Genomic DNA, 24,359 nt, shown 5'->3' on the forward strand with positions numbered 1-24,359 from the left:
GAATAAAGGGAGGGAGATGCTGCCAAAGCGATTCCCAGTGAAACTCTGGAGTGGCTTTCAGCCAAATCCCCCCCAAAACCACACAAGGAGCCACCCAGCCCCTACAGCTCCTGCCTCCCAAAGCTGCCCCGGGATTCGGGAGAAAGCAAACCCACTTTGCAAAGCTCTCAGATCTGAAATCCCTGGTAGCAAAAATTTATTTCCATGACCAAAGATGAGGAGAAATTTATAAACTTTTTCTAGCAACCATCCAAGGAAACAGTAAATATGCCATCAGCCGGCAGCCTCGCGTCCCGGAGGGCTCTGCCACACCCCCAGCGGGCACAGCACCCTCCGGCCTCCTTCCTTCCCCACCTGCCGTGCCAGGGAATCCGGGAAGCGCCGCGGCGGCTCCGGCCAGCCCCCAGCTCTAGTGTCCAACGTGATGAGGAGAAAAAACAAGCAGCACACTCATTTCAAAGCCCAACAAAGACATGGACAGTGTTAGATTCTCCTAAAAAGAAGCAGTCCCGGTGTGTTTTTTCTCCCCCCAAAGCGCCGGTGCCTGGGATCAGCGCATGAGCAGGCTGTGCTTTGGTCCATCCACCCTCTCCAGCTTCTCAAAGTGTTTCCTGGCGTTCCGGATGTTGATCAGCGTGGCCGCGGAAGCTGCGACGGAAAAGGGACGGGGGAGATAAAAAGAAGTTAAAAAGGGTGAGAGTCACCGTGGCCTCAGGGCTGCCTGGCTCCAGCTGCTCTGTCTGCAGGGCTGGGTGCATCCTGCTGCTCCCGAGCCAGGCAAAATCCACACGGGGACTTTGGGCAGGGAAAAATTTCATGTGAGAGGGTCTGGGCAGAATTCAATGGGGGAAGATCTGGGCAAAATTTGATCTGGGATGGCCTGGGCAAAATTTCATGTGGGAAGGTCTGGGCAAAATTTCATGTGGGATTGGTAAAAAGCAATGGGAAGGTCTGGGCAAAATTTCATGTGGGATTGGTAAAAAGCAATGGGAAGGTCTGGGCAAAATTTCATGTGGGATTGGTAAAAAGCAATGGGAAGGTGTGGGCAAAATTCAGCATGGAATGGTCTGGGTAGAATTCAAAGGGGGAAGATCTGGGCAAAATTTGATCTGGGATGGGTAAAAAGTAAGCATGGGAAGGTCTGAGAAAAACTTAATATGAGAAGGTCTGGGCAAAATTTCATGTGGGACTGGTAAAAAGCATGGGAAGGTCTGGGCAAAATTCAGCATGGAATGGTCTGAGCAAAATTGAATATGGGAAGGTCTGGGCAAAATTCAGTATGGAATGGTCTAAGAAAAATTTAATATGGGATGGTCTGGGCAAAACTTCATGTGGGATGGGTAAAAATTAAGCATGGGAAGGTGTGGACAAAATTCAGCATGGAATGGTCTGAGCAAAATTTAATATGGGATGGTCTGAGCAAAATTCAATATGGGATGGTCTGGGCAAAATTTCATGTGGGATGGGTAAAAATTAAGCATGGGAAGGTCTGGGCAAAATTCAGTATGGAATGGTCTGAGCAAAATTTCATGTGGGATGGATAAAAACCATGGGAAGATCTGGGTGAAATTTCATGTGGGATTGGTAAAAAGCAATGGGAAGGTGTGGGCAAAATTCAGCATGGAATGGTCTGGGTAGAATTCAAAGGGGGAAGATCTGGGCAAAATTTGAACTGGGATTGTCTGGGCAAAATTTGATCTGGGATGGGTAAAAAGTAAGCATGGGAAGGTCTGAGAAAAACTTAATATGAGAAGGTCTGGGCAAAATTTCATGTGGGATGGGTAAAAAGCATGGGAAGGTTTGGGCAAAATTCAGCATGGAATGGTCTGAGCAAAATTGAATATGGGAAGGTCTGGGCAAAATTTCATGTGGGATGAGTAAAAACCATGGGAAGATCTGGGTGAAATTTCATGTGGGATGGGTAAAAATTAAGCATGGGAAGGTCTGGGCAAAATTCAGCATGAAATGGTCTGAGCAAAATTTAATGTGGGAAGGTCTGGGCAAAGTTTAGTGTGGGATGGTCTGGGTAAATTGAACGTGGGATGGTCAGGGCTGGTGCTGATCCCAGCAGAACACGAGGAAAAGCTGCTCCTCCCAGAGCTGCTCCCCAGCCCAGCAATGCCCAGGGATCCCCAGGGTCCCTAATTCCCCAAGGAGGAGGCAGGGAAAGCACAGCAGCAGGCCTGGGGAGGGCTGGGCAGTGTCCCTGGAGCCCCTGAGCTCCCAGCAGGAATTCCAAGAGCTGTGTAAACAGGGATCTGCTCCCAGGGGCTGTGGGCTGGCACTGCTGCAGCTCCTCCTTGGGATAAACAGAGGCTGCTAAAATTAGAGCCTGTCCACCCAAGAGAGCCCAGCAACACCCAAACATGAGCCAGCTCTGCTTCCTCCCCAAAAATCACCGGGGCTGCCAGCTCCCAGCTGCCCAAAATAGGCTTTAGGCACGACCTGCTCAGCCAGGTCTGCTTTGGTGGCTCCCTGTGACAGCTCAGCTGTGCCACCACCACCTCACACTCAACCCCTCTCTCTTCATCAGTTCTGTAATTAAAAACTCATTTTCCAAGAGAAACACGGTTTAAACTGGACTAATTACAAATTTTTTGAGGTTTTTCTGGGTTTTTTTTTTGTCCCAAGCAGGTTTCTCTTGGCTCTGACTTACGTATGGAGGGGTCTGACATGACCACCATCACGTAGGTGTTGGATGTGAAGATGTCAATGAAAGCAGCAAAGTTGGAGTTCCTGACCTCCATGCTCTGGAAAGAAGCTGCCAGCTTACTGAAAAACAAGGAAATAAAGGGGAGAAAAAGAGTGAATGAAGAGCTTTTGTGCCCACATGGCCAAAATCCCTGATCTGAGCTGTTGGGAACAAGGAGGAGCTGGAATTCCCACTTGGCAAGGTGTGGTTACAGCAGGGCTTTGGCTGGGCTTGGTTTTAAAGGCAAATTCCTCAGTTTGGGGCCAAATGAGAACAATATCAGCTGCTTGTGCATTGAATGAAGGAAATTCCAGACACAACCTCCCTGACCAGGCCTGCTCCCCATGGATACCAGGGCTCAGCCATTCCCAGCTGGACACTCTGGATAGAAATAAGCATAAAATGGGAATATCTGGAGACATCTGAACATCTGTAACCCCCCAGAAACTTCTCCATTCTATCCAGCTCCTCACAATTAACCTGGCAGTGGAGCCTGAGGGCTGTGCAAAGCCAAGTTTCCCATTTTTCCACTGAAATCAGGGATAAACAGTGCCTGCAAGCCCCATCCTCCCCAGGCAGCCCTGTGGGCCTGGGTTGGAACAGAGCTCTCCATTCCCAGATTCCAAGAGAAACACTTCTGATCACTCCAGCCCTGCAATTCCCCTGCCTTGATCCAGGAGGAGGAGACCTGGAACAAAACAGCACCAAAGCTCTCCCACCACGAGCAAAGGAGGAGTTAAATTAACATTTAAATGATTTGTGTTCCAGCTGCTGAGGAGTCAAAGTGGGATTCTCTGGAGAGAGCTGGAACAGCCCTGATGTCCCCAGTGCTGATGGGAGCAGCTCACCTGCAGCTCAGCTTGAACTGTTTGATGATGTTGCTGATCTTCTCAAACCTGTGCACGTCCCGCTGCTCCTTGCACTGGTAGTGGGAGATCACCTGGAGAGGGGCAGGAGTCAGGATTCCAGCCCAGCCCTCCCACAGCAGCTCTGGGAATGCCTGGGGAGCAGGGGGGACCCCTCTGTGCCTTTGGCTGACTGATCTTGGGAGTTTTACAGAAATTCTTGTGGCACAGACCTGCCAGGTGACACCACTGTCCCCTGAGGGCTTCACCTCAGCAGCAATTTACATCTTGCTCCCAAAACAGGTGGGAACAGAGTAAAAAATGTGTCCATCACCTCTCTCAGGAACGGGCTGGGATGGATTTTCCCTCCCATCCTGCACAGGCAATGATCCCAAAGGCAAATCAAGCTGCTCCTCCCCAAGAAAAGCAGCTCAAAGGCAGCTCAAAGCTGCTTCCTTGGGAATTCCTTCTCTATTCCCTCTCTCACTCCAGTCTGGATGCCAACACCCAGAGGGGCTGAAGGGCTTCAGGAACCCCTGGAAACATCTCCACAAACATTCCCTCCCAGCTGGTGGCCCCAGCCCTTTATGGCTCAGCCACACGGAGTGAGAGCTGCATTTCCTGCCCACACAGCTCCATCCCCACAGCAGAGCTGACAGCAATCTCTTCAAAACCTTAGGCCAGCTGCTTTGAACTCTTCACAATCCCAAAATCAGCTCTCTGGATGTATCAGGAGCCCTTGCACAGGGATCTGAACTGCTCTATTCAAGGAGTCACATTTATCAGAGGTTTTAGGGTTTTTCCCTCTTTTTTTCCCTTAACCACCTTAAACCCATCACTTTTTAAACTTGCCCAATTATTCCCACAAGCACAGTTTTAGCCACATTCAAGACTTGCAGTTCCCAGTGTTCAATTTCCTTCCTAAACTTCCCAGATGAGGTTTTTCCACTCCAATTTAAACACAATTTCAGAATAAGATCTCCCAAAGAGATTTTCACAGGAAGATTTCCCTCCAAGAGAAGAGAGTCCTGAGAATGTTTAAGTATATGAAAAAAAGGGAGGAGTTTTTTAAGAAGTCACCACTGCACTTAAATTAAGCACACAATTTTTGAAGCAAAGATAATTTCTTTCAGTTAAAAATGTCCTTGTAACAATCACACTGTCACACACCCCAAGGTGGAACTATTCATTATCTCCAAAAGGTCAAAAAGCAGAACTTGCCAGGCATGGCAAGTGTTTGTTTCTGATAGTTTAAGGAGGAAAAAAAAAAAGTCATGGCTCCTTTCCCAAATTCCCTCCATCATTTCCAAATCACCAGCAAGGAAAACACTCCAAATAATTCAAGTATTTCCTTCAGCTCAGCAAGAGTTTGGTGCAAAGTGTGAAGAGCCCAGCCCAGCAGTCAGGAATATGGCCAAGCACCAAGAGTGGTTTTATCTTTGCAGAGGGATTGGGAGCACAAGGACCTGGAAAAGCACCACAATCCCATGGCTGACCCCCCATCCATGCTCTGGATTTGCAGAACATCAAAAACCAAAAGGAATCAGGTCCAGCTCAAACGCTCCAGCAGGAGGAAGTGAAAAGGTTTGGTTTGAAGCTCCAAAAGGTTCCTGCCCTGTGCAGAGGGGGATTCTCAGAGCAGCCCCACCACAATGGGGACATGAAACACTCCCAGAGCCTGCAGGAGGAAACCCCAACCAAAGCTCAGCTCAGCTGCTGCAGGGGGATTCTGGGATGGTGCCATGGGCCACAGGATCCCAAGGCCTGGATCAGGGCACTCCTCACTGGGGCTGCCACCTCCCAGCCTCCATGGGATCCCACAGTGGTTTGGCTTGGAAGGGCCTCAAAGCTCATTCAGGTCCAACCTGACACCTCCCACTGTCCCAGTGCCCAGCCTGGCCTTGGGCACTGCCAGGGATCCAGGGTGGGCACCTCTGCCAGGGCCTGCCCACCCTGCCAGGGAAGTTTTTTCCCCAATACCTAATGTAAACCTACTCCCTTTCAGTTTAAAGCCAAGTTTGGGTAGGAAGGGATTTGATGATTCCTTGGGCAGGGACACCTCCCACCATCCCAAGGTGCTCCAGCCAACCTTGGACATTTCCAGGGATCCAGGGGCAGCCCCAGCTGCTCTGGGCACCTGTGCCAGGGCCTGCCCACCCTCACAGGGAACAATTCCCAATTCCCAATCTCCCATCCATCCCTGCCCTCTGGCACTGGGAGCCATTCCCTGTGTCCTGTCCCTCCATCCTTGTCCCCAGCCCCTCTCTGGAGCCCTTCAGGCCCTGGCAGGGCTCTGAGCTCTCCCTGGAGCTGCTCCTGTCCAGGTGAGCACCCCCAGCTCTCCCAGCCCGGCTCCAGAGCACAGGGAGGGAAAGGGAGGCTCCCCCCAGGGAATCCAGGAACTCACCAGGAACGTGGCTCTCTCAAACAGCAGCACCTCGTCTGCCTCGATGATCTGAGCAAAGTTCCTCAGGTTCATCTCCAGCTGCTGCACGTTGGGGATCAGCTGGTAGACAATGCTGGACCAGGCCTGCACAGGGAGACACACAAAGGTCCCACCAGCTCCTCTCCTCAGCCCCTTGTGAGAAAGGTGCTCCCAGAGGGATTTTTGGCACTTCTGGCTGCTGACAGCCTGGGCAAGGCTGAGAAGCTCCTCCACCCTCCATACCCAATCCCCAGAGGGAGCCCAGACCTGAGGAGATCCTTCCCTGGCTCCAGTTCTTCTCCAGCAGGCACAGAAACTGCAGTGCTGCTGAACAGACTGAAATCATCCCTGCTTTAAGCTGGGAATGTTTGTGTCTCCTTCCTCCACTTAAGTTCACAGAGATTTTTAATCCTGAGCAAGGTCAGCACACAGATGGACACTTGGCAGCTCATCCCTGACCCAAACAAAGTTCCACCTTATCCCAGCAGGCCAGGAACAAACCCAGGAGGGCTGGGGGATGCTGGGATCAACATCTGTGCTCATCCACACTCAGCCTCCCCTCCCTGCCCAGCTGCTGACCCAGGTGTGGGGCAGTGGCAACCTCACCCTTCCAGAGCCAGGGGGATGTTTGGATGCCTGTCTGCCAAGCACCAAATATTTACCACATGCTCCTGACTTTTTAAAATCAATTAATTAAACCCAGGGTTAATTTGGGTTTCACTGACACCCCTACAGAAGCAGCTGCAGAGCTGAACACAGCAGCAGCAGCTCCAGGGATCCTCCTCCTGCCCTGCTCCCAGTGGGAAGAGGAAGAATCCTCCCAGATGTGGAGAGGGAGCTGCACCAACCTTGTAAAGGGTCTCATCCCAGATGGAAGTTCTGAAACAAACACACTCCAAGGGCCGGGAGAGGCGCTTCAGGTCCTCCTCACGCTCCTTAAAAATCTGGGGGGCAAAGAGAGTTGAGTGAAATGTTCCTGCCTGTGCTGTGGCTGCTGTATGGATTTATGGGGTGAGTTTCACATGCATCTCTGGGACACTGCAGGGGAGAGTGGCCAGGAACCCTCCCAGGGAGCAGCAGGGATGTCTTGGTGCACAATCCCAAAACTGTTTGGGTTGGAAGGAGCCAAGGTGTGCTGGGAGCTCTGGAACCAGACAGGAAAGGCTTTTCCTGTCCCTAAAAACCAGCACTGCTGCTCTCCAGTGGATTCTAGGATGACACACTTTAAAAGAAGGCAGGAAAAGCTCTGAGGAGATGTGAGAAAGCCTTTGAGGAACAGCCCCAGGGGCTGCCTTGGAGCTGTGACCCACAAGGGATGCATTTCCATGGCAATGCCAGCTCCTCACCAGATCCCGCTGGTCCTCCTGCACCAAGTCCATCTTGTGCACCAGGCAGAAGATCTTGGCATCAGGGGAGTTCTGCAGGATGGCCTCCAGGCAGGACTGGTAGTAGTGCATGTCCTTCTCCAGCTCCCTGCTCTCCACGTCGAACACGTAGATGAGCACCTCCACGTTGCGGAAGATGTTGTCCCTCTGGCTGGTGAAGTAGTTCTCCATGAAGGTGTCCTGCCTGGGGGCACAGCAGGACACTCCTTAGGGCAGTTTGTGGGAAGCTGCTCCTGGCAGGAGGGCCAGGCTGGAGCTGTGTGCCCTGGGCATTCCCAGGGCAGCCGGAGGCTCCGGGAGAGCACCAACCCCCAGTCCCACAGGAAACCAAAGCTCCCTCATGTGCTGCTGCTTCAGGCCCCAGGCTGGCTTTAAGGAGCCTTTTGTGAAAGCCCACAGCAGCAGAACAGGTGAAACGTGACCCAAAGCATCAGCTCAGCCTTAAATCCCAGGGTTAAATCTCTTTAACTCTGGCTGAACATGACTGAGATGGTCCAGAGGCCATGGAGCTGAGGAGGGGACAGCATTCCTTGACAAAAGCTGCTTCCAGGAGCCACAGGATCAACCTCCAGCATGGCCTCTGTGCACAAATCCCACCTGGATGGAGCTGGAGTGAGCAATTCCAGCACCTCAGGACAGCAGAAGGAGCATTTCCTTGGCACCACCTCATCCCAGGGGGAGGAGAATCCACCCTGCTCCACCCCTGATTCCCCAGAGCCTCCCCCAAAGGCTGGGAAGGAACAATCAGTACCTACCCTCCACAGTCCCACAGGTTCAACACCAGGTTTCCCAGGAATCTGACATGGGAATGCTCCACATCAACTGCAAAGAGACAGCAGGAGCTCACTGACTGCACCACAGCCAGGGCAGAGCTTGGGCAGCCAGAAATCCTGGAAATCAGCCCCCAATCATGGAATTGGAGGGGATTAAAGCCCTCATTCCAGCCCCTGCACCTTCCACTACCCCAGGCTGCTCCAAGCCCCATCCAGCCTGGCCCTGGACACTTCCAGGGATGGGCATCCCTCACAAAGCAGCCCCAGTTTGTAAAATCTCACCAAAATCCCATTTCCCAGAGAACTCAGGTCTCCCTGCCCACTGCTCTCCTGAGAAGTGCAGTGAGTGTTCCTGTTCACTCCCACATTCCCTGGTCCCTGGGATATTGTAGGAATGACTGTGCAGGGCTTGAAGCCATCCCTGACAAAATAAACCAGGAACACAGGGAATGTAAACTTCAGGAGGAGGCCAAATCCATGGCAAAGGGGAAATTTGCACCAATCCTTGACATGAAATCCACACAGGCCCCTCCCAGTGAGAAGCACCAGATCCCAACCACTCATCCACCTCTCCCAGAGGAATCACTTCTTGCTCTTTCCCAACAAAGGCTTTGGAAAGGGAAGAAGGAAAGGCATTCATTAAACCCAGTGCATCATCCTGCCAGAACCACAGGGGCACTGCAGGATCCCTGTGCTGGAGATCCCTGCAGGAGCAGGAACATTCCACCAACACACAGGAGGCTCTGACAGGTGGAGCTGCACCAAAGCTGCTTCCTGATCCCAAAAATAAAGAGTTAAGGATCAAATTTAAATAATAAAGCAGCAAAGGCCGCTTCCTGATCCCAAAACAGGGAGTTAAGGATAAAAGTTGAACAATCAAGCAGCCCAGCCGATCCCAGCTGCCTTTCCCTTCCCTCCCCTTCCTGCCTGTCCCTGGCTGATCCCGAAGCTCCCAGCGGGTGTGGCAGCTGCAGGACACACCCAAGGGAGCCGGGGATGGCTGCAGGGAGCGGCCCCACCCCTGTGCTGAGGCTGGAGCTGCGGGAACGGGGCGGCTCCTTACTCGTGGCCCCCAGGCGCCGCGTGTCCCGGGCGATGTAGTTGGCAAAGATGATGGATCTCATGCTGGTCTTGCCAGACCCACTCTTACCCATCAGCAGCACCTGCACACGGGGAGAGAAGGAAAAATGAGCTCCCACAGAGCACCGAGTGCCCTCCAGCTCCCTCGGGCTGACAGCTCAGTGCCAAAGGCACTGACACTGCACTGGCACAGCCCAGCTGGGAATGCACCAGGAGAGGCAGAGAGGAGAACGTGGGGAGCAGGACAGACATCCCAAACACTCCTGGGTGGTCCCTGGGCCATGGTCACCCCACCTCCCTGCTGTCCTTGGTCACCCCACCTCCCTGCTGTCCTTGGTCCCTGGGCCATGGTCACCCCACCTCCCTGCTCTCCTTGGTCAGACTGAACACTTTTAACACTTTTCTCCCAAAACGTGGACAGGACCTGGGAAAAGCAGGAGCTGCCTCCCCATTCCCAGCCCCTCCCATCTGGTGGCTTTGGTGACACCAAAGGACTTTAAAGATGAGGAACAGCTTTGTCTCAACCCTCCAGACCAAAACCAACCCCTCAGCTCCTGGTTTTCCACCCCAAACGCTCTGTCCTAACCAGACAGGGGTGGGAGGGTCCTTACAGACCTTCTAATACTGCTCTTCCCACAACCTGACTGGTTTTCCTTTCCCCAAATACCAGGGAAATGCCCAGTTTCAGGTGCTAGAAGACCAGAAAAAGGGGAAAAGCAGATGAGACAGCCCAGGTCAGCATTCCCAGAGCAAGGGAGACCCTTCATGGCTCCAGTGATGCCCCTCCAGAGGAGACTTTTGGCTCCATGAGGTCTCATCCCTGCAGAGCTCAGGGGAAAGGAGAGGCAGCCAAAAAGCAGGGAATGCTGCTGGGGGTGGGGATGAGGGGAGACAGTCACACCAGGCAAGGCTTTACATTGTGATCTAAAAATAAAAATTAAACAAAACAAACCCATCAGCGGCAGCCAACACAGCCCTGCTCACAAACCCCAGCTGTTAAACAAGCTCCAGTCACAAAGCCAAATGCAGCTCCTGGCAGCAGCCCTGCCAGTGTGCCATCCAGGAGGGATTTCAGGAGAGCAGCCCAGGGAGGGCTGCCCAGCTGCCACCCCCACCCTGGGCAGCAGGGCAGGAGCTGGGCACAAAGCAAGGCACAATTCCCAGGGAAGCTGCCCACAGGCTCCAGGGTTGCCAACAAGGAGGGTTCCTGGCTGTTCCACACCCAGGAGGGCTGGGGAGGGCCCCCAGATGCTGCCCTGTCCTGTCCCCTGAGCTGATCCCAGAGAACAGCCAAGCTCTTATTTCACAGCACCAGCACAAAATCGCAGGCAGAAACTCGATCCCAGTCTGAGGCACGGCCCAAACCAGCCCCAATTCCCAAAGTTTAGGCTGCAGAGGCCTCGCAAAGGGGTCAGACAGCAGCACGGAGAGCCAGGCAGGGAACCCAACCCCACCTCCCCATGGAACAGCAGCCAGATATTCCTTTAAGAGCTCTGGCCGTGCTCCTGCAGGGATACACCCACCCCTGCCATGCCCAGAGCTGCGGCTCCTTCCCCACGTGTTAAATTTCATCCTCCCGGAGCCCCGAGGGGGTTCAGGCTCCTGGGACACCTCGGGAGGGTGGCAGGGACAGGGGAGGGAGCAGATCCTCCTCCCTGAGCACAGGGTCTTGCAGAGGGTTTTGCAACAGCCCCAGCAGCACCCGGGGAACAGCAACTGCCAGGAAGGCTCTGCAGGAATCCAGGCCAGGATTAAAGCCGGGGTTAACCCAGCCCATGCAGGCCAGGATTAAAGCCGGGTTTAACACCTGGCACCTCCAGCAGAGGATGGAGCACTGACCCTGAGAGACACCAGAGCCCCAGCTGAGGGATGGATCCAACAAACAGTGCTCATGCTTGCAGATGGGAAAGGGAAACCCAGGATCATCCTGCCCGTCCTTACCTTTTTCTTCATGGCTGTGCTTGGCATCACACACCTGCAGAGAGAAGCCCACCTTGGATCGCTGCTTTTCACACACACATGCTCCGCTCGCCAATCCCAATGCCAATCCCGATCCCAATCCCGACACCAATCCCAAAGCCAATGCCTGTGCCGCTCCCACCCCGGTACTGGGGAAGCGCTGACACAGCCCCGGCTCCCCTCCCCCTGCTCCGGCCCATGGGGAACTCCCGCTGCTGCCGGGAAACCTCCGGCGCTCCCGAAACCGCCCGGCCCGGCTGGGGTGGCTGCGGCCGGGCCGGCAGCGCCTCCGCAGCCCCTTCCCGGCACGTTCCGCAGCCGCTTCCCTCTGGACATCCACAGCCCCTTCCCTCAGGATCCCCGCAGCCCCTTCCCTCCCTCAGGATCCCCGCAGCCCCTTCTCCCGGCACGTCCTTCCGTTTCCCCGGGATTCCCCGCAGCCCCATCCCCGCGATTCCCCCGGGATTCCCCGCAATGCCCGCGCCCCCCGGGCCGGGCCGCGCCTCGGTACCTCCGGCGGCGATGGGCGGCTCGGGGCCGGCTTGGGGGACGATGCCGGTGTGAGCCCCGGCAGGTCGGGCTCGGCGGGCCGCAGGTGGTGCCCGGCGCTGCCCGGGCCTGTGGCGGTGCCCGGTGCGGGGCTCGGCGGGCCGGAGGCGGTGCCCGGCGCTGCCTGGGGCTGTGGCGGTGCCGGGTGCTCGGCGGTGCCCGGTGCGGTGCCCGGTGTGGGCCGCAGGCGGTGCCCGGGGCTGTGGCGGTGCCGGGTGCGGGGCTCGGCGGGCCGGAGGCGGTGCCCGGGGCTGTGCCGGTGCGGGGCCCTGCCCGGGCCTGTGGCGGCGCCCCCGTCCCGCCCCCCGCCCCGCTCACGGGACCCAGCGCTCGGCGGCCGCCGCCGGTCACGTGAGCGCGCCCCGCGCACGCGCGCGCCCCCGGTATCACGTGATGAGGGCGCGGGGCGGCCGAAGTCCCGGTCGCCATATTGGGTGAGGGCAGCGTCTCTCTGGCACAGCGGGGGCGCTTACTGGGGGGTCCCGATGAGTCCCGGGCATTCCCGGTGACTCCCGGTGTCTGCCATGGAACGGCAGAGCAGCGCCCGGCGGAACCACTGATGGCAGCGAGCAGGGCGGGCAGTAGCGTTTTAAGGCGCACGGGTGCACTGCATCTCAGCGCCTCCCATATGGTCTAGCGGTTAGGATTCCTGGTTTTCACCCAGGCGGCCCGGGTTCGACTCCCGGTATGGGAAGTTTCACTTTTGCCCTGCCGGATCGGGAAACACCCTGCCCGCCTTTCCTATTTTTCCGCACGTTCTCCCTCAAAACTCCTTCGGGACTTGATTTTTGCACCCCTGCAGCAAAGTTTCTCGGCGCCAGGAGCCCCCTGAAGCCGTAGGAAGCGCTTTGCCTCTGCAAACTCAGCCTCACAGCTATTTAAAACTTCAAGTACATTGGAGCACAGAGCCCCAGCTAATTAACATGCTGTTAATTGGCTTTTTCTCTAACACAAGCAAGAAAATTCCTGCTTGTGTCCCACGGTGTGTTTTAAACCACCCTGATTTCCTCAAGGCAAATAGGATTGTGCTGAAGGTATGTATATAGAAATCCACACATGACATATAGATTTATACATGTTTATTGCTGAAGGGACTCCTGGGAGCTCCCCCAGACCAGTGGACTCAGAGATCTGGAGAGATCTGCTGGGGTTTCCTGGCTTCCAGAGATCCTGGGCCATCACCTTGGGTGTCTGTGAAAAATTAGTATTTTATGATTGGCTTTTTCCAAATATTAAAAATGAATATTATATGTGTTATGTTAGAAAGTGATGCTGTGTTAATTTTCTTAAGTAGTGTGTTAAATATAGTTTTAGGTTATAGCATAATGTTAAAATAGAAACTATGCTATGTAGGATAATTTTTTTAAAGAAAGGACTCACAGCGAGATAGCAGCCACAGGATGCCTGAATCTTTCAGAGAAAAAGAATTTATTGCTTCATTATCAGAAGAAACGAACTTCTTCCTGCCTTGCTCAGTACTGAAGATGCTGTCAGGGTTCAGAGGAAGAAGCTGACACTGCCCAGACAGAATCCTGTGTTTGAATGGAATTTATGCATCATGTATGAGGTGTAGGAATATGCAACAGGTTATTGCTTTTAAGGGTTAATCCTCTGTTAATGTGGGTCCTTTTTCAGGCTTATTTTGTCCAGAAAGAGGTACCTGGACTGTCTGTAACTCTTTGTTTTTATTGTCTCATATTGTCCTAAATCCTAAATATCCAAATTTTTATTACTCTAATTATATTGCTATTTTTATAACTATGTTATTACTATGAAACTTTTAAAATTTTAAAAGCAAGTGATTGGCATTTTTTCACAGTGTCCCCTCCCAGAGCCATCAATCACCTTGGGTGTCCCCTCTGAGCCTCACCATCCCTCTCAGAGCCATCAGTCATTTGGGGTGTCCCCTTCCAGCCTCATCACTCTGCGTGTCCCCTCAGTGCCATCACCCTGTGTCCCCTCATTGCCATCACCCTGTGTGTCCCCTCAGTGCCATCACTCCCTTGGGTGTCCCCTCTGAGCCCTGTCATCCCCCTCAGTGCCATGCCCCTGTGTCCCCTGAGCCATCACCCCGTGTGTCCCCTCATTGCCACCCCCTCAGTGCCATCACCCTGTGTGTCCCCTCAGTGCCATCACCCTGTCTCCCCTCGGTGCCATCACCCTGTGTGTCCCCTCTGAGCCTTGCCATCCCCTCAGAGCCATCCCCTGTGTTCCCCTCAGTTCCATCACCCCGTGTGTCCCTCAGTGCCATCACCCCGTGTGTCCCCTCAGTGCCACCCCCTCAGTGCAATCACCCTGTGTCTCCCCTCGGTGCCATCACCCTGTGTGTCCCCTCTGAGCCTTGCCATCCCCCTCAGAGCCATCCCCCTGTGTGTCCCCTCAGTGCCATCAACATGTGTCCCCTCAGTGCCATCCCCCTCAGTGTCATCTCCCTGTGTCTCTCCATCTGAGCCTTGTCATTCCCCTCAGTTCCATCACCCTCTGTGTCCCCTCAGTGCCATCCCCCTGTGTGTCCGCACAGAGCCTTGCCATCCCCCTCAGTGCCATCACCCTCAGTTCCATCACCCTGTGTGTCCCCTCAGTGCCATCACCCTGCGTGTCCCCTCAGTGCCACCCCCTCAGTGCTATCACCCTGCGTGTCCCCTTGGTGCCATCACTCCCTGTGTGTCCCGTCAGTGCCATCACCCTGTGTGTCTCCAGTGCCATCTTCCTGTGTGTCCCCAAGTGCCATCACCATGTGTATCCCCTCAGTGCCATTACTCCCTGTGTGTCCATTCAGTGCCATCCCCCTCAGAGGCATCACTGTGTGTGTCCCCTCAGTGCCATCACATTGTGTGTCCCCTCAGTGCCACCCCCTCAGTGCCATCACCCTGTGTGTCCCCTCAGTGCCATCACCCTGTGTGTCCCCTCTGAGCCATCACCCCTCAGTGCCATCCCCCTGTGTGTCCGCACAGAGCCTTGCCATCCCCCTCAGTGCCATCACCCTGCATGTCCCCTTGGTGCCATCACTCCCTGGTGTCCCTCAGTGCCACCCCCTCAGTGCTATCACCCTGTGTGTCCCCTCTGAGCCTTGCCATCCCCCTCTGAGCCATCACCCTGCATGTCCCCTTGGTGCCATCACTGTGTGTGTCCCCTCAGTGCCATCACTCCCTCATGTCCCCCCTCAGAGCTGTGTCACCCCGTCCCTCCCTTGGCACCGGGCAGTTTCAGGCAGCTCCAAGGAAATTCTGGCCTGGCAAACCTTGAACTGTTCAATGGGTGGCAAAGGCAGTGCTGGTCCCACAGGTTTTGAAGCTTTTTTCCCCCTCATTCCTTAAAGCTTTTAAAGCAAACATGGACATAAAAATGGGTTTGGATTTCTCCTCTAAAAACCAGGAAATGTCAGGAAAACACACCTCCCTTCCTTCTTGCACTGGATTTTAACAAGTATTTTCTATTCACATTTCAAATATCCTTGTTAGAGCCTGAAGCCCAAATTGCAGAGTTTTGTCTGACTCTGGGTGTGTTCGTTTATATTCATGCAAAACAATTCCCAGGAGAAGCTGGGACAGTAACTTTGTGTCCCCTAAAACTGTGCCAAGGTCCACGAGAGTTTGGAGCCATTTTACCTCTTTGTTCCTCTTGCTGAATTCTCAGATATCCCAATTAAACAGAAAAAAAATTCCAAGTTTGATTAGCTGTGAAGGGGGAAGAGAATAAAATGGGGGTTTTTCTCTCCCACCCCCCTTCCTTCTGGACCTCTCCTCTATTTTTAAAGCAGATTTTTGAAGAAAATGGTCCAAAGTCAGAATATTCTGATAAAATCTGTCTAATTCCCTGATGTTCTTGCAGGAGAACAACTTGTCTCCAATTTTGGAACTCAGTTTCTAACGGAGCTGCACAATGACAACATTCACTTGCTGCCAGCAGCTGCTCTGAGCTCTCCTTGTTCAGCACGAGCCTTCTGCTCACAGATCCTCTACACTCAACTTGGTAATTTTTGAAGTTTTATTGGCCAAGTTTTCACTGAACAACCCAAAAGCTGTAAAAAGTGCAGCTCAGGGGCTGTGCAGAGATAACCCCTCACTCCAGGAGCCAACACTGAGCATTTCAAACTCCTGCTTTTGTGCCTCTGGCAGACCATAAAGAGCTGAAGGAGGTGGGGCTCAGCTCCTTCCTTGACAGACTGCCCTGGATTTGGGATTTAGGGCTGTTGGCACAGAAATAAAAAGATAAAGGCACCAGCATGCCCTTCATCTTTAGCAGCAGCACAGGAAAGCAGGCAGGAAGTTGTGCTCACTCCCAAAAATATCCCAATTTATAAATTCAGCCCACAAGACAAAAATAGCTTCAGCAGCAGGTATTGTTTAATTCAGGAGTGCTCTGAAATAAACCAGTGACCCCACAGAATCCTTACTGTCGAGGAGAAAAACCCCAAACTGAGCTGCCAAAACCCAAAGATTCCAACATTTTGTGTAAAATGTGCCCAAAAAGCAGCCTGGGGTTCGCTGCTCTGATCAAAGCTGTACTCAGGGCTCAGCAAATGTTCCAAGGCTCTCCCTGCCTTCACTGAAGGGTTTTCTTCACACACCAGAACATTTCCATGGGTTTAGGGAACAGAGAGGCACAAAATGAGCAGGAAGGTGTTTCACACAGGCACAAAGGGTTATCAGTGCTCCCACCTGTCCATGCCCAGGCAAATGAGGCACCTTCACAGCTCTGGGCAATTCTGAGCCAGAAGTCACCAGCCAGGCCTTCCTTTGTCTCCTTGGCCCACCCTGATCAATAAATGTTATTTAAATGCAGAGCAGCAGTGCCCTGTGTGCCCTCCAATGCCCCAAAAATCAGCAAAACCCTCTGAAGGAGGTGAGGTGGGCTGAGTGAGAAGTCTTTGTGTCAGTGCTGCTGTGGGTAATTAGCACAAAGTCTTTAATCCCAGCCTGGTTTGGGTTGGAAGCACCTTAAAGCTCATCCAGCTGTGCCCCTGTCAGGGCAGGGACACTCCCTAAGGACACGGTGGTGGCTGTCACAGAGCTGCTCTGCTGCTCCCCAGGCTCTGTCCCCTTCCAGCTGTCCTGGCAGGAGCTCTGAGTGTGCAGGGAAAGGAGATCAGGGATGATCACAGGTGGGTGCCTTGTGTCCTGGATTGCCAAGCAAATTTTATTCTATTTGCCATCTGTATGGCAGTTTTCTGTTCAATGGGCAGTTTTCCTTATTGTTGGAAGCCAGAACATTCCTCTGGCTGCCCTGGAGAACTTGAACCCCTGCCCAGGGGGCTCAGAGACCTTGGCACAGAGCCCCAGACCCCTGTGCCTTTGATTTTAGCCCTTGGAAAAAAAACAATTACCAACCTTATATGAAGAATTATAAGCCACAAAAGTTTAAGTAGAATGAGAGTGAATTTATCATGGGGTGAAAAAATAGATTTTGGGGTTTTTGGTATGGGGGTTTAGGGGGCAAGATGGAGGGAACTGGGCATGTCCAGCCTTTCTTTTTCTTCTTCTTGGCCTCCATCTTCTGCTGTGGTAGTGGCACTGTTGGATTGGTTTAGAGTAGAAGCTCACTGTCTAACACAGGTGATAGGTATTGGGAAGTAATTGTAAACATTGTACACATAATTTTTGGTATAAAAAGATAACAACACCACTCCAAGGGCAGGCAGAGTGCCTCTGACTGTCTTGCTGAGCTGACCTCAGCAGGATAGGAGAAAGAATTTTATAGATAAGGAACAATAAACAACCTTGAGACCAAGAAATGAAGAGCTCTGACTCCTTCTTCAAGCGCCGGGCTGGGAAAAGAGACTTCTAACTCTTCTCAGGGTCACTGTGAGCAGCAGAGACCCCAAGACCTTATCTCTTCCACATGCCCTCCTCTCTCTGGGGAGACACCTGCTGATAACAGCTATTGAATGTCCCTGCATGGCTGATAAGAACTACAGCATCCCATTGGGAGATGTGAGCCCAGAGGGAGGAGCCAAGCATTCCTACCCAGATATAATCCAGAGGTTTTGAGACACCAGCACGGCTTCTCCACTGGATTCCCCAGAGGAACAGCAGCTGCCTCTCCTTCCCCTGGATCTTCAGAGGAAGAATCCATCCTTCTCTACAGGATCCTGCTCCAGCAGAACCACCCCTGACACTGCAGGAGGGCTGAGCCACAATTCCAATGGGACTGCTGCCAACACCCTGACCCACAGGGTGTCAGGCTGGGTTCTGACTCTGTCAGTGCTGTTCCAGTGTACTGCATTGTTTATTTTATCCTTTTTTCTTTTTTTCCTTTTCCCTATTAAAGAACTGTTATTCCCTGCTCCCATATTTTTGCCTGAGAGCCCCTTAATTTAAAATTTATAGCAATTTGGATGGAGGGTTTACATTCTCCATTTCAGGGGAGGCTCCTGCCTTCCTTAGCAGACTCCTGGCTTTCCAAACCAAGACACCTTGTCAGAGGGAGCCTCTGGCAGCACAGAGATTCCCTTCTATCCCAGCTCTGCTTGGAAAGCTGTGTGTGCCCCAGCCTCAACCATTCTTCTTTCCTGCAACACTCCTGTCACAGACACCTTTTATGAAAAATCCTTTCCTTACGGTTTTTTCTCCTGAGAAGCTGACAGGCCTCAGGAACAAAATGCAAACAATGGTTATCTGCTGCTGTGGAATGCAACAGGTGCATCTGGGATTGGTCTCATGTGGTTGTTTCTAATGGCCAATCACAGTCAGCTGGCTTGGACTCTCTGTCCCAGATACAAACCTTTGTTATCCTTCTTTGCTATTCTATTCTTAGCCAGCCTTCTGATGAAACCCTTTCTTCTATTCTTTTAGTGTAGTTTTAATGTAATATATATAACAAAATAATAAATCAGCCTTCTGAAACGTGGAGTCAGCTCCTCATCTCTTCCCTCATCCTCAGACCCCTGTGAACACCATCACACAATCCTGTCTTATCTCCTGCTTTCAAGGCTGCAGAATCCTCCTGCAAAGCTGCCAGGATTGCACGGGGCAAGTGCAGCTTGCACAGAGCTGCTAATGAGCCTGTCAGATCCAATGCCAACCAGAGGGTCTGCCTTAACCCTCAGGGTGCATCCGCCTGTAAATCAGCACTAAATTCACCCCAGCACAGTGCAGGGCTGCAGATTCCTTCTCTCCATGCTGGGAAGCGTGGGGGGTGTGCCAGCAGCTGCCAGCCAGCAGCAGAACAGGGTTTGGGGAAGCTCATCATGGATAAACCACAGCCTGGAGCAGCTCCTTGAGCTCCTCCAAGTCTTCCTTTGCAGAGGATTTGTGACCGGGTTCCTGCCCTTCTCCTGCTGCCTGCAGCTCCGGGACACGAACAGGACCGCAGCTGCCTCAACCAGACCCAGCCTGGAAAACTCCCCCGGCACCAGCACAGCGCCGGCCTCTTCCACGGCGTGTCCCCCAACCGAGACCTGTCACCCACAAGCGGCGACTCTTCCCTCTGACCCTCCTAAAGCCACCGTGTGACCGCTGGGACGCCCTGGTCCAGGTCCTGGAGCCCCGGGCCGAGCCCGGAGCCCACATTTGCTCCCAGAGCTCGGAGCCGCTCCTGCAACCCAGAACCGATCCCGGAGCCCAGGGCCGCTCCAGGAGCCCTTCCCACAGCCCAGAGCCGCCTCCGGAGCCCGGAACCGTCCCCGGGGCCGCTCCCGGAACCCGGAGTCGCTCCCGGTTCCTTCGGCGCCGCTTCCCGGAGAGGGGCCCCCTCACAGCCCTTGTGACGTCACCGCTGCGCCGCCGGCTGCCATTGGTAGCTGCTGTCCCCGCGCCTGCGCACTGCCGCGGCTGAAGCGGCGTTTCCGGGTTGCTGGGGTTCGGCACCGCCGCTCCCGGTGCCCGCTGTGTTCCCAGTGTCCCCAGTGCCCCCGGTGCTCCAGGTGCTTAGGGTGCCCCCGGTGTCCCCGGTCGGGCAGTGCGGCCCCTCCGCCGCCCGCGCGGTGTCTGAGGCGGCGCGGGCGGGGCGGCGGACACGGCAGCGAGCGCTGCGCATGCGTGAGGCGCGCTGCTCCTGGCGCCCCCTGGCGGCCGCGGCCGGGGCCCCTCAGGTGCCGGCAGCGCACGGGGCCGTCCCGTCCTGTCCCTGAGGGAGCGCTGGGGCTGGGAAAGCGCTCCGGGATCATCGAATCCGGGGTTAGCAAATCCTACCTGTGGCCCGTCTCCACCTTGTCACCAGCGCACAGCCCTGAGTGCCACCGCCAGGCGTTCCTTGGCCACCTCCAGCGATGGGGACTCCAAACCCCACCGGGCAGTTCCAATCCCTGACCGCCCTTCCCAAGGGGAAATTCTGCTGATTTCCACTCTGACTTCTCCTGGCCCAGCCTGAGGCCGTTCCCTCTGCTCCTGTCCCTGTTCCTGGAGCACAGCCCGACCCTCTCTGGCTGTCCCCTCCTGTCAGGAGCTGTGCAGAGCCACAAGGGCCCCCTGAGCCTCCTTTTCTCCAGGCTGAGCTCCTTCCCAGCTCCCTCAGCCCTGCCCTGTGGCCCTGCCTGGGAAGTGTTTTGTGCTGGGAGGTGCCAGCCCCCGGCCGGGCAGAGTTTTCCGGTGATTCCACAAACCAAAGGTTCCCATGTGTCCCTGTGGGAGGGATGCTGGTGCTGGGGGTTCCTGCAGAGCTGTGGCACGCTGGGGCATTCCATGGGGTGGGATTGTTGTTGTCCAGGTGCTGCACACTCACAGAGCAGTGGGGCAGGGATGGTGTCCCCCTGCCTAGTGACAGCCACTGCTGTCTCTCCTTTTCTCCAAGCTGAGCCCCTTTCCAGCTCCCTCAGCCTCTCCTGGGGCTCCAGCCCCTTCCCAGCTCCGTTCCCTTCCCTGGACACACTCCAGCCCCTCCAGGTTTTGCCGGGGTTGGCCCAGAGCTGTCCCCAGCACTGGAGGTGCCCCAGCAGTGCCAGCTCAGGGGATGAGCACTGCCCTGCTCCTGCTGTCCCACCATGGCTGGCACAGCATGCCCTTGGCTTTGCCCACCTGGGCACACCTGGGCTCCTGTCCAGTCACTGTCCCCAGCACCCCCAGGGCCTCTCCCAGTTCTCCAGCCCCTCTCCCCTCTTCCCCCAGCCTGGAACGTTCCATGGAGACCCAAGGGCAGAACCGGGCACTGGGCCTTGTTGACCCTCACAGTTCTGCTGTCACCCCACAGATCCAGCCTGTCCTGATCCCTCTGCAGAGCCTCCCTGCCCTCCTGCAGATCCACATCCCACCCAGCTCAGTGCCATCTGTGAATTATCCCCTAATCCAGATCATCAATAAAGATATTGAGCAGAACTGGGCTCAGTGCTGATCCCTGGGGGACACAAAACTGGTCCCATGTGGACAAGGCACCCTTTCCACCATTCCCACCATTCCCAGCCCTCCCTGGGCTGGCCATCAGTCAATTTTCAACCCTGCCCAAGTGACCCTGTCCATTGGCTGCAGCTTTTCCAGCAGCTCCAGCACAGCAGCACCCTGGCAGGGCTGAAATGAGGCACAAAGGCAAAATTCCATCCCAAAGAATAACCTGGAAAAAGGAAAAGCATTGGAAAAAGCCAGAGAGGATTCTGAGAAAAAATGACCCAGCTCCTGGGCCTGGCCCAGGGACAGGGAAATGTGTAATTCCAGCCCAGAGAATGCGTGCTTCTAGAAACAGAAAAATTAGAATACAAAATTAGACACAGAGAGAAAATTAACTCCCTGCACGTGTAAAACAGAATAATTGGGAGAGGTAGGAAAGCTCAGGTAAATCCCTCATGTGTCCAAATGCTGGAGCAGGATGCACCCTGCAGGTGTGGCTGTCAGTGCAGGGACTGGCACTTGGATCCATCCATCCTCCATCCATCCATCCATCCATCCATCCATCCATCCATCCATCCATCCATCCATCCATCCATCATCCATCCATCCATCCATCTGAGTGATCCAGCAGGGATCACTCAGAAAATCCTGTTCCCCTCATGTCACCTGGCACCATTTGTTATCCTTGGTTCCACCTCTAGAGCAAACAATCTGTGAGATTCTGTAAAATTTCAGCATCAGTTTTTACCAACTTCTTTTTCCTTTTCTTTTAATATTTTCTTTTTTCTCTATTTTCTTTCTTTTCTTTGTTTTTCTTCTGCTTTCTTTGTCACTTTCTTTTCCTGTTTTTACATTTATTTTTGTTTTTAATTTTATTTTTACATTTAATTTTTCCTTCTCTTTCCCTTTCTCTTTCCCTTTGCTTTCTCTTTCTCTTTTCCTTCTCTTTCCCTTTCTCTTTTCCATTTTCTTTCCCTTTCTCTTTTCCTTCTCTTTCCCTTTCTCTTTTCCATTTTCTTTCCCTTTCTCTTCTCCATCTCTTTCCCTTTCTCTTTTCCATTTTCTTTCCCTTTCTCTTTTCCATCTCTTTCCCTTTCTCTTTTCCATTTTCTTTCCCTTTCTCTTTTCCATCTCTTTCCCTTTCTCTTTTCCATTTTCTTTCCCTTTCTCTTTCCCTTTGCTTTCCCTTTCTCTTTTCCATTTTCTTTCTCTTTTCCATCTCTTTCCCTTTCTCTTTTCCATTTTCTTTCCCTTTCTCCCTCATCTTTTTCCTTTTTCTATTTATTTTTCTCTTTCCTTAAGAAAATATTTTAGCACACCACTTGCTGTTTAATGCACACCTCAAAATTTTTGGAAGCAGCAAATTCCACATTTAAGCTTTGATTATTGGATAGGGAGTTCCCCAACACCCTTTAGATCAAATCTCTTCAACTGATTCACATTTATCTCTAAAAACCAGAGATTGATTATCCAGGGTTCAAATTCCACTCTCTTTGCTGAGGAGCCAAACTCTCAGACCAATCCCTAAAATTTTACTGGAAAATGCAGCTTCTCATTCATCCAAGTGCTGGAGCTGTCCCATGGGGAAATCTGCCAGGAACAGGGAGTAAAATATCCTGTAAAATATCCGGGAGTAAAATATCCTGTAAAATATCCCCTGAGCCAGAGTTAGGTCAGCAGCTGTGCCCAGGGAAGGTCCAGATCGCCTTCCCAGGGTGTGAGAACAGCTCTGACCAAGGTAAAAAACCCTCTGGTGCTTCCCCTCACTCAAAACCACCCAAACCCCCAAATCTGAATGGGAGGAGTTGCATAAATCAGGATTAAAATCACATTTAGGGCATTTGTGCCTTAACCAGCCTGGGTGAGATGGAATCATGAATTCAGGGGTTCACTACAAACCCCAAATTCCCTGGAGGTGAAGGGTTGGCCAGGAGCTGGGTCCTGCAGGGACAGGGCTGTGGGGACACCCCTGGTGCTCCTCCTGATCTCTGCACGTCACTCCAGGCCCAAGGGGCTGTGGGAGCAGCCCAGAGAGAAGCTCCTGTGGATTTTGGAGTCCTTGTGCTCACACGTGTCCAGAGCCTGCAGGGGGCAGGAATTAGACAGGGACATCCTGTGGGATTCATTATCTGAATGAAGAAGCAGTGAGAGAAACAGAGAAATTAATGATCAGAACAATTCTTATCTCATTGGCTGCTCCTGTGTTGTGCCAAAGCAGAATGCAGTATGGAGATTGTTCACCCACAGTGATGGGTTTTGTTTCCTTGGCCTGTCAGGGTGAAACACATGTGCAGGCCGTGGGTCAGCAGGCAGTCAGGAGATTCTGGGCAGCTGAGTGTTTGTACAGTTTCAGTTTAGATGTAGTGTAATATAGTGTAAAATAGTATAGAATAATACAGTATAATGTAGGACAAGAATGTGGCTGTTTCCTTATACCCACAGCAGGCCTGACACACCAGGCCCCTGCCCAAAGTCCCTCTCTGTGGGATTCAAATTCCCTGAACCTGAGAGAAGCAGAGAAAACAATGATCAGAACAATTCTTATCTCATTGGCTGCTCCTGTGTTGTGCCAAAGCAGAATGCAGTATGGAGATTGTTCACCCACAGTGATGGGTTTTGTTTCCTTGGCCTGTCAGGGCCAAACACATGTAAAGGCCGTGGGTCAGCAGAAAGTCAGGAGATTCTGGGCAGTTGGGTGTTTGTGCAGTTTCATTTTAGATGTAGTGTAATATAGTGTAAAATAGTATAGAATAATACAGTATAATGTAGGACAAGAATGTGGCTGTTTCCTTAGAGCTGACATGCACACCTGGCCTGTCACACCAGGCCCCTGCCCAAAGCTCCTCTCTGTAGGATTCACATTCCCTGAACTTGAGAGAAGCAGTGAGAGAAGCAGTGAAAGAAAAGAATGATCAGAACAATTCTTATCTCATTGGCTGCTCCTGGTTGTGCCAAAGCAGAATGCAACATGGAGATTGTTCACCCACAGTGATGGGTTTTGTTTCCTTGGCCTGTCACGGCCAACACATGTGCAGGCCGTGGGTCAGCAGGCAGTCAGGAGATTCTGGGCAGCTGAGTGTTTGTACAGTTTCAGTTTAGATGTAATGTAATATAGTGTAAAATAGTATAGAATAATACAGTATAATGTAGGACAAGAATGTGGCTGTTTCCTTATACCCACAGCAGGCCTGTCACACCAGGCCCCTGCCCAAAGCTCCTCTCTGTGGGATTCACATTCCCTGAACTTGAGAGAAGCAGTGAAAGAAAAGAATGATCAGAACAATTCTTATCTCATTGGCTGCTCCTGTGTTGTGCCAAAGCAGAATGCAGTATGGAGATTGTTCACCCACAGTGATGGGTTTTGTTTCCTTGGCCTGTCAGGGCCAAACACATG

General features: G+C 53.0%; 1 protein-coding gene and 1 non-coding gene across 2 annotated transcripts; one reads left to right on the forward strand and one right to left on the reverse strand.

The window, feature by feature from the left end:
* Positions 1-167: 167 nt before the first annotated feature.
* LOC135447856 (ras-related GTP-binding protein A) lies at positions 168-12,011 on the reverse strand. Its single transcript, XM_064712998.1, has 11 exons — positions 11,856-12,011; positions 11,671-11,799; positions 11,142-11,175; positions 9,184-9,283; positions 8,103-8,169; positions 7,309-7,531; positions 6,811-6,906; positions 5,945-6,067; positions 3,541-3,632; positions 2,657-2,772; positions 168-648 (listed from the first exon to the last, which is right to left on the reverse strand). The coding sequence occupies exons 3-11, from the start codon at positions 11,166-11,168 to the stop codon at positions 551-553; spliced, it is 942 nt and encodes a 313-aa protein (XP_064569068.1). The 5' UTR covers positions 11,169-11,175; positions 11,671-11,799; positions 11,856-12,011; the 3' UTR covers positions 168-550.
* Positions 12,012-12,330: 319 nt separating this feature from the next.
* On the forward strand, positions 12,331-12,402 carry TRNAE-UUC (transfer RNA glutamic acid (anticodon UUC)). Its single transcript has one exon. It is a non-coding gene; the product is annotated as a tRNA-Glu (tRNA).
* Positions 12,403-24,359: the final 11,957 nt, after the last annotated feature.

Source organism: Zonotrichia leucophrys, chromosome 4A (genome assembly GCF_028769735.1).
Source record: "Zonotrichia leucophrys gambelii isolate GWCS_2022_RI chromosome 4A, RI_Zleu_2.0, whole genome shotgun sequence".
Lineage (NCBI taxonomy): Eukaryota > Metazoa > Chordata > Aves > Passeriformes > Passerellidae > Zonotrichia > Zonotrichia leucophrys.

Coding starts and splice junctions, on each gene's coding strand:
- LOC135447856 (XM_064712998.1), bottom strand. CDS start 11,168: ATGCCAAGCACAGCCATGAAGAAAAAG. Junction 7,532..8,102: donor AACCTGTGGGACTGTGGAGG/GTAGGTACTGAT, acceptor CTGTGCCCCCAG/GCAGGACACCTTCATGGAGA. Junction 3,633..5,944: donor TTGAGAGAGCCACGTTCCTG/GTGAGTTCCTGG, acceptor GCCCCTCTCCAG/GTGATCTCCCACTACCAGTG.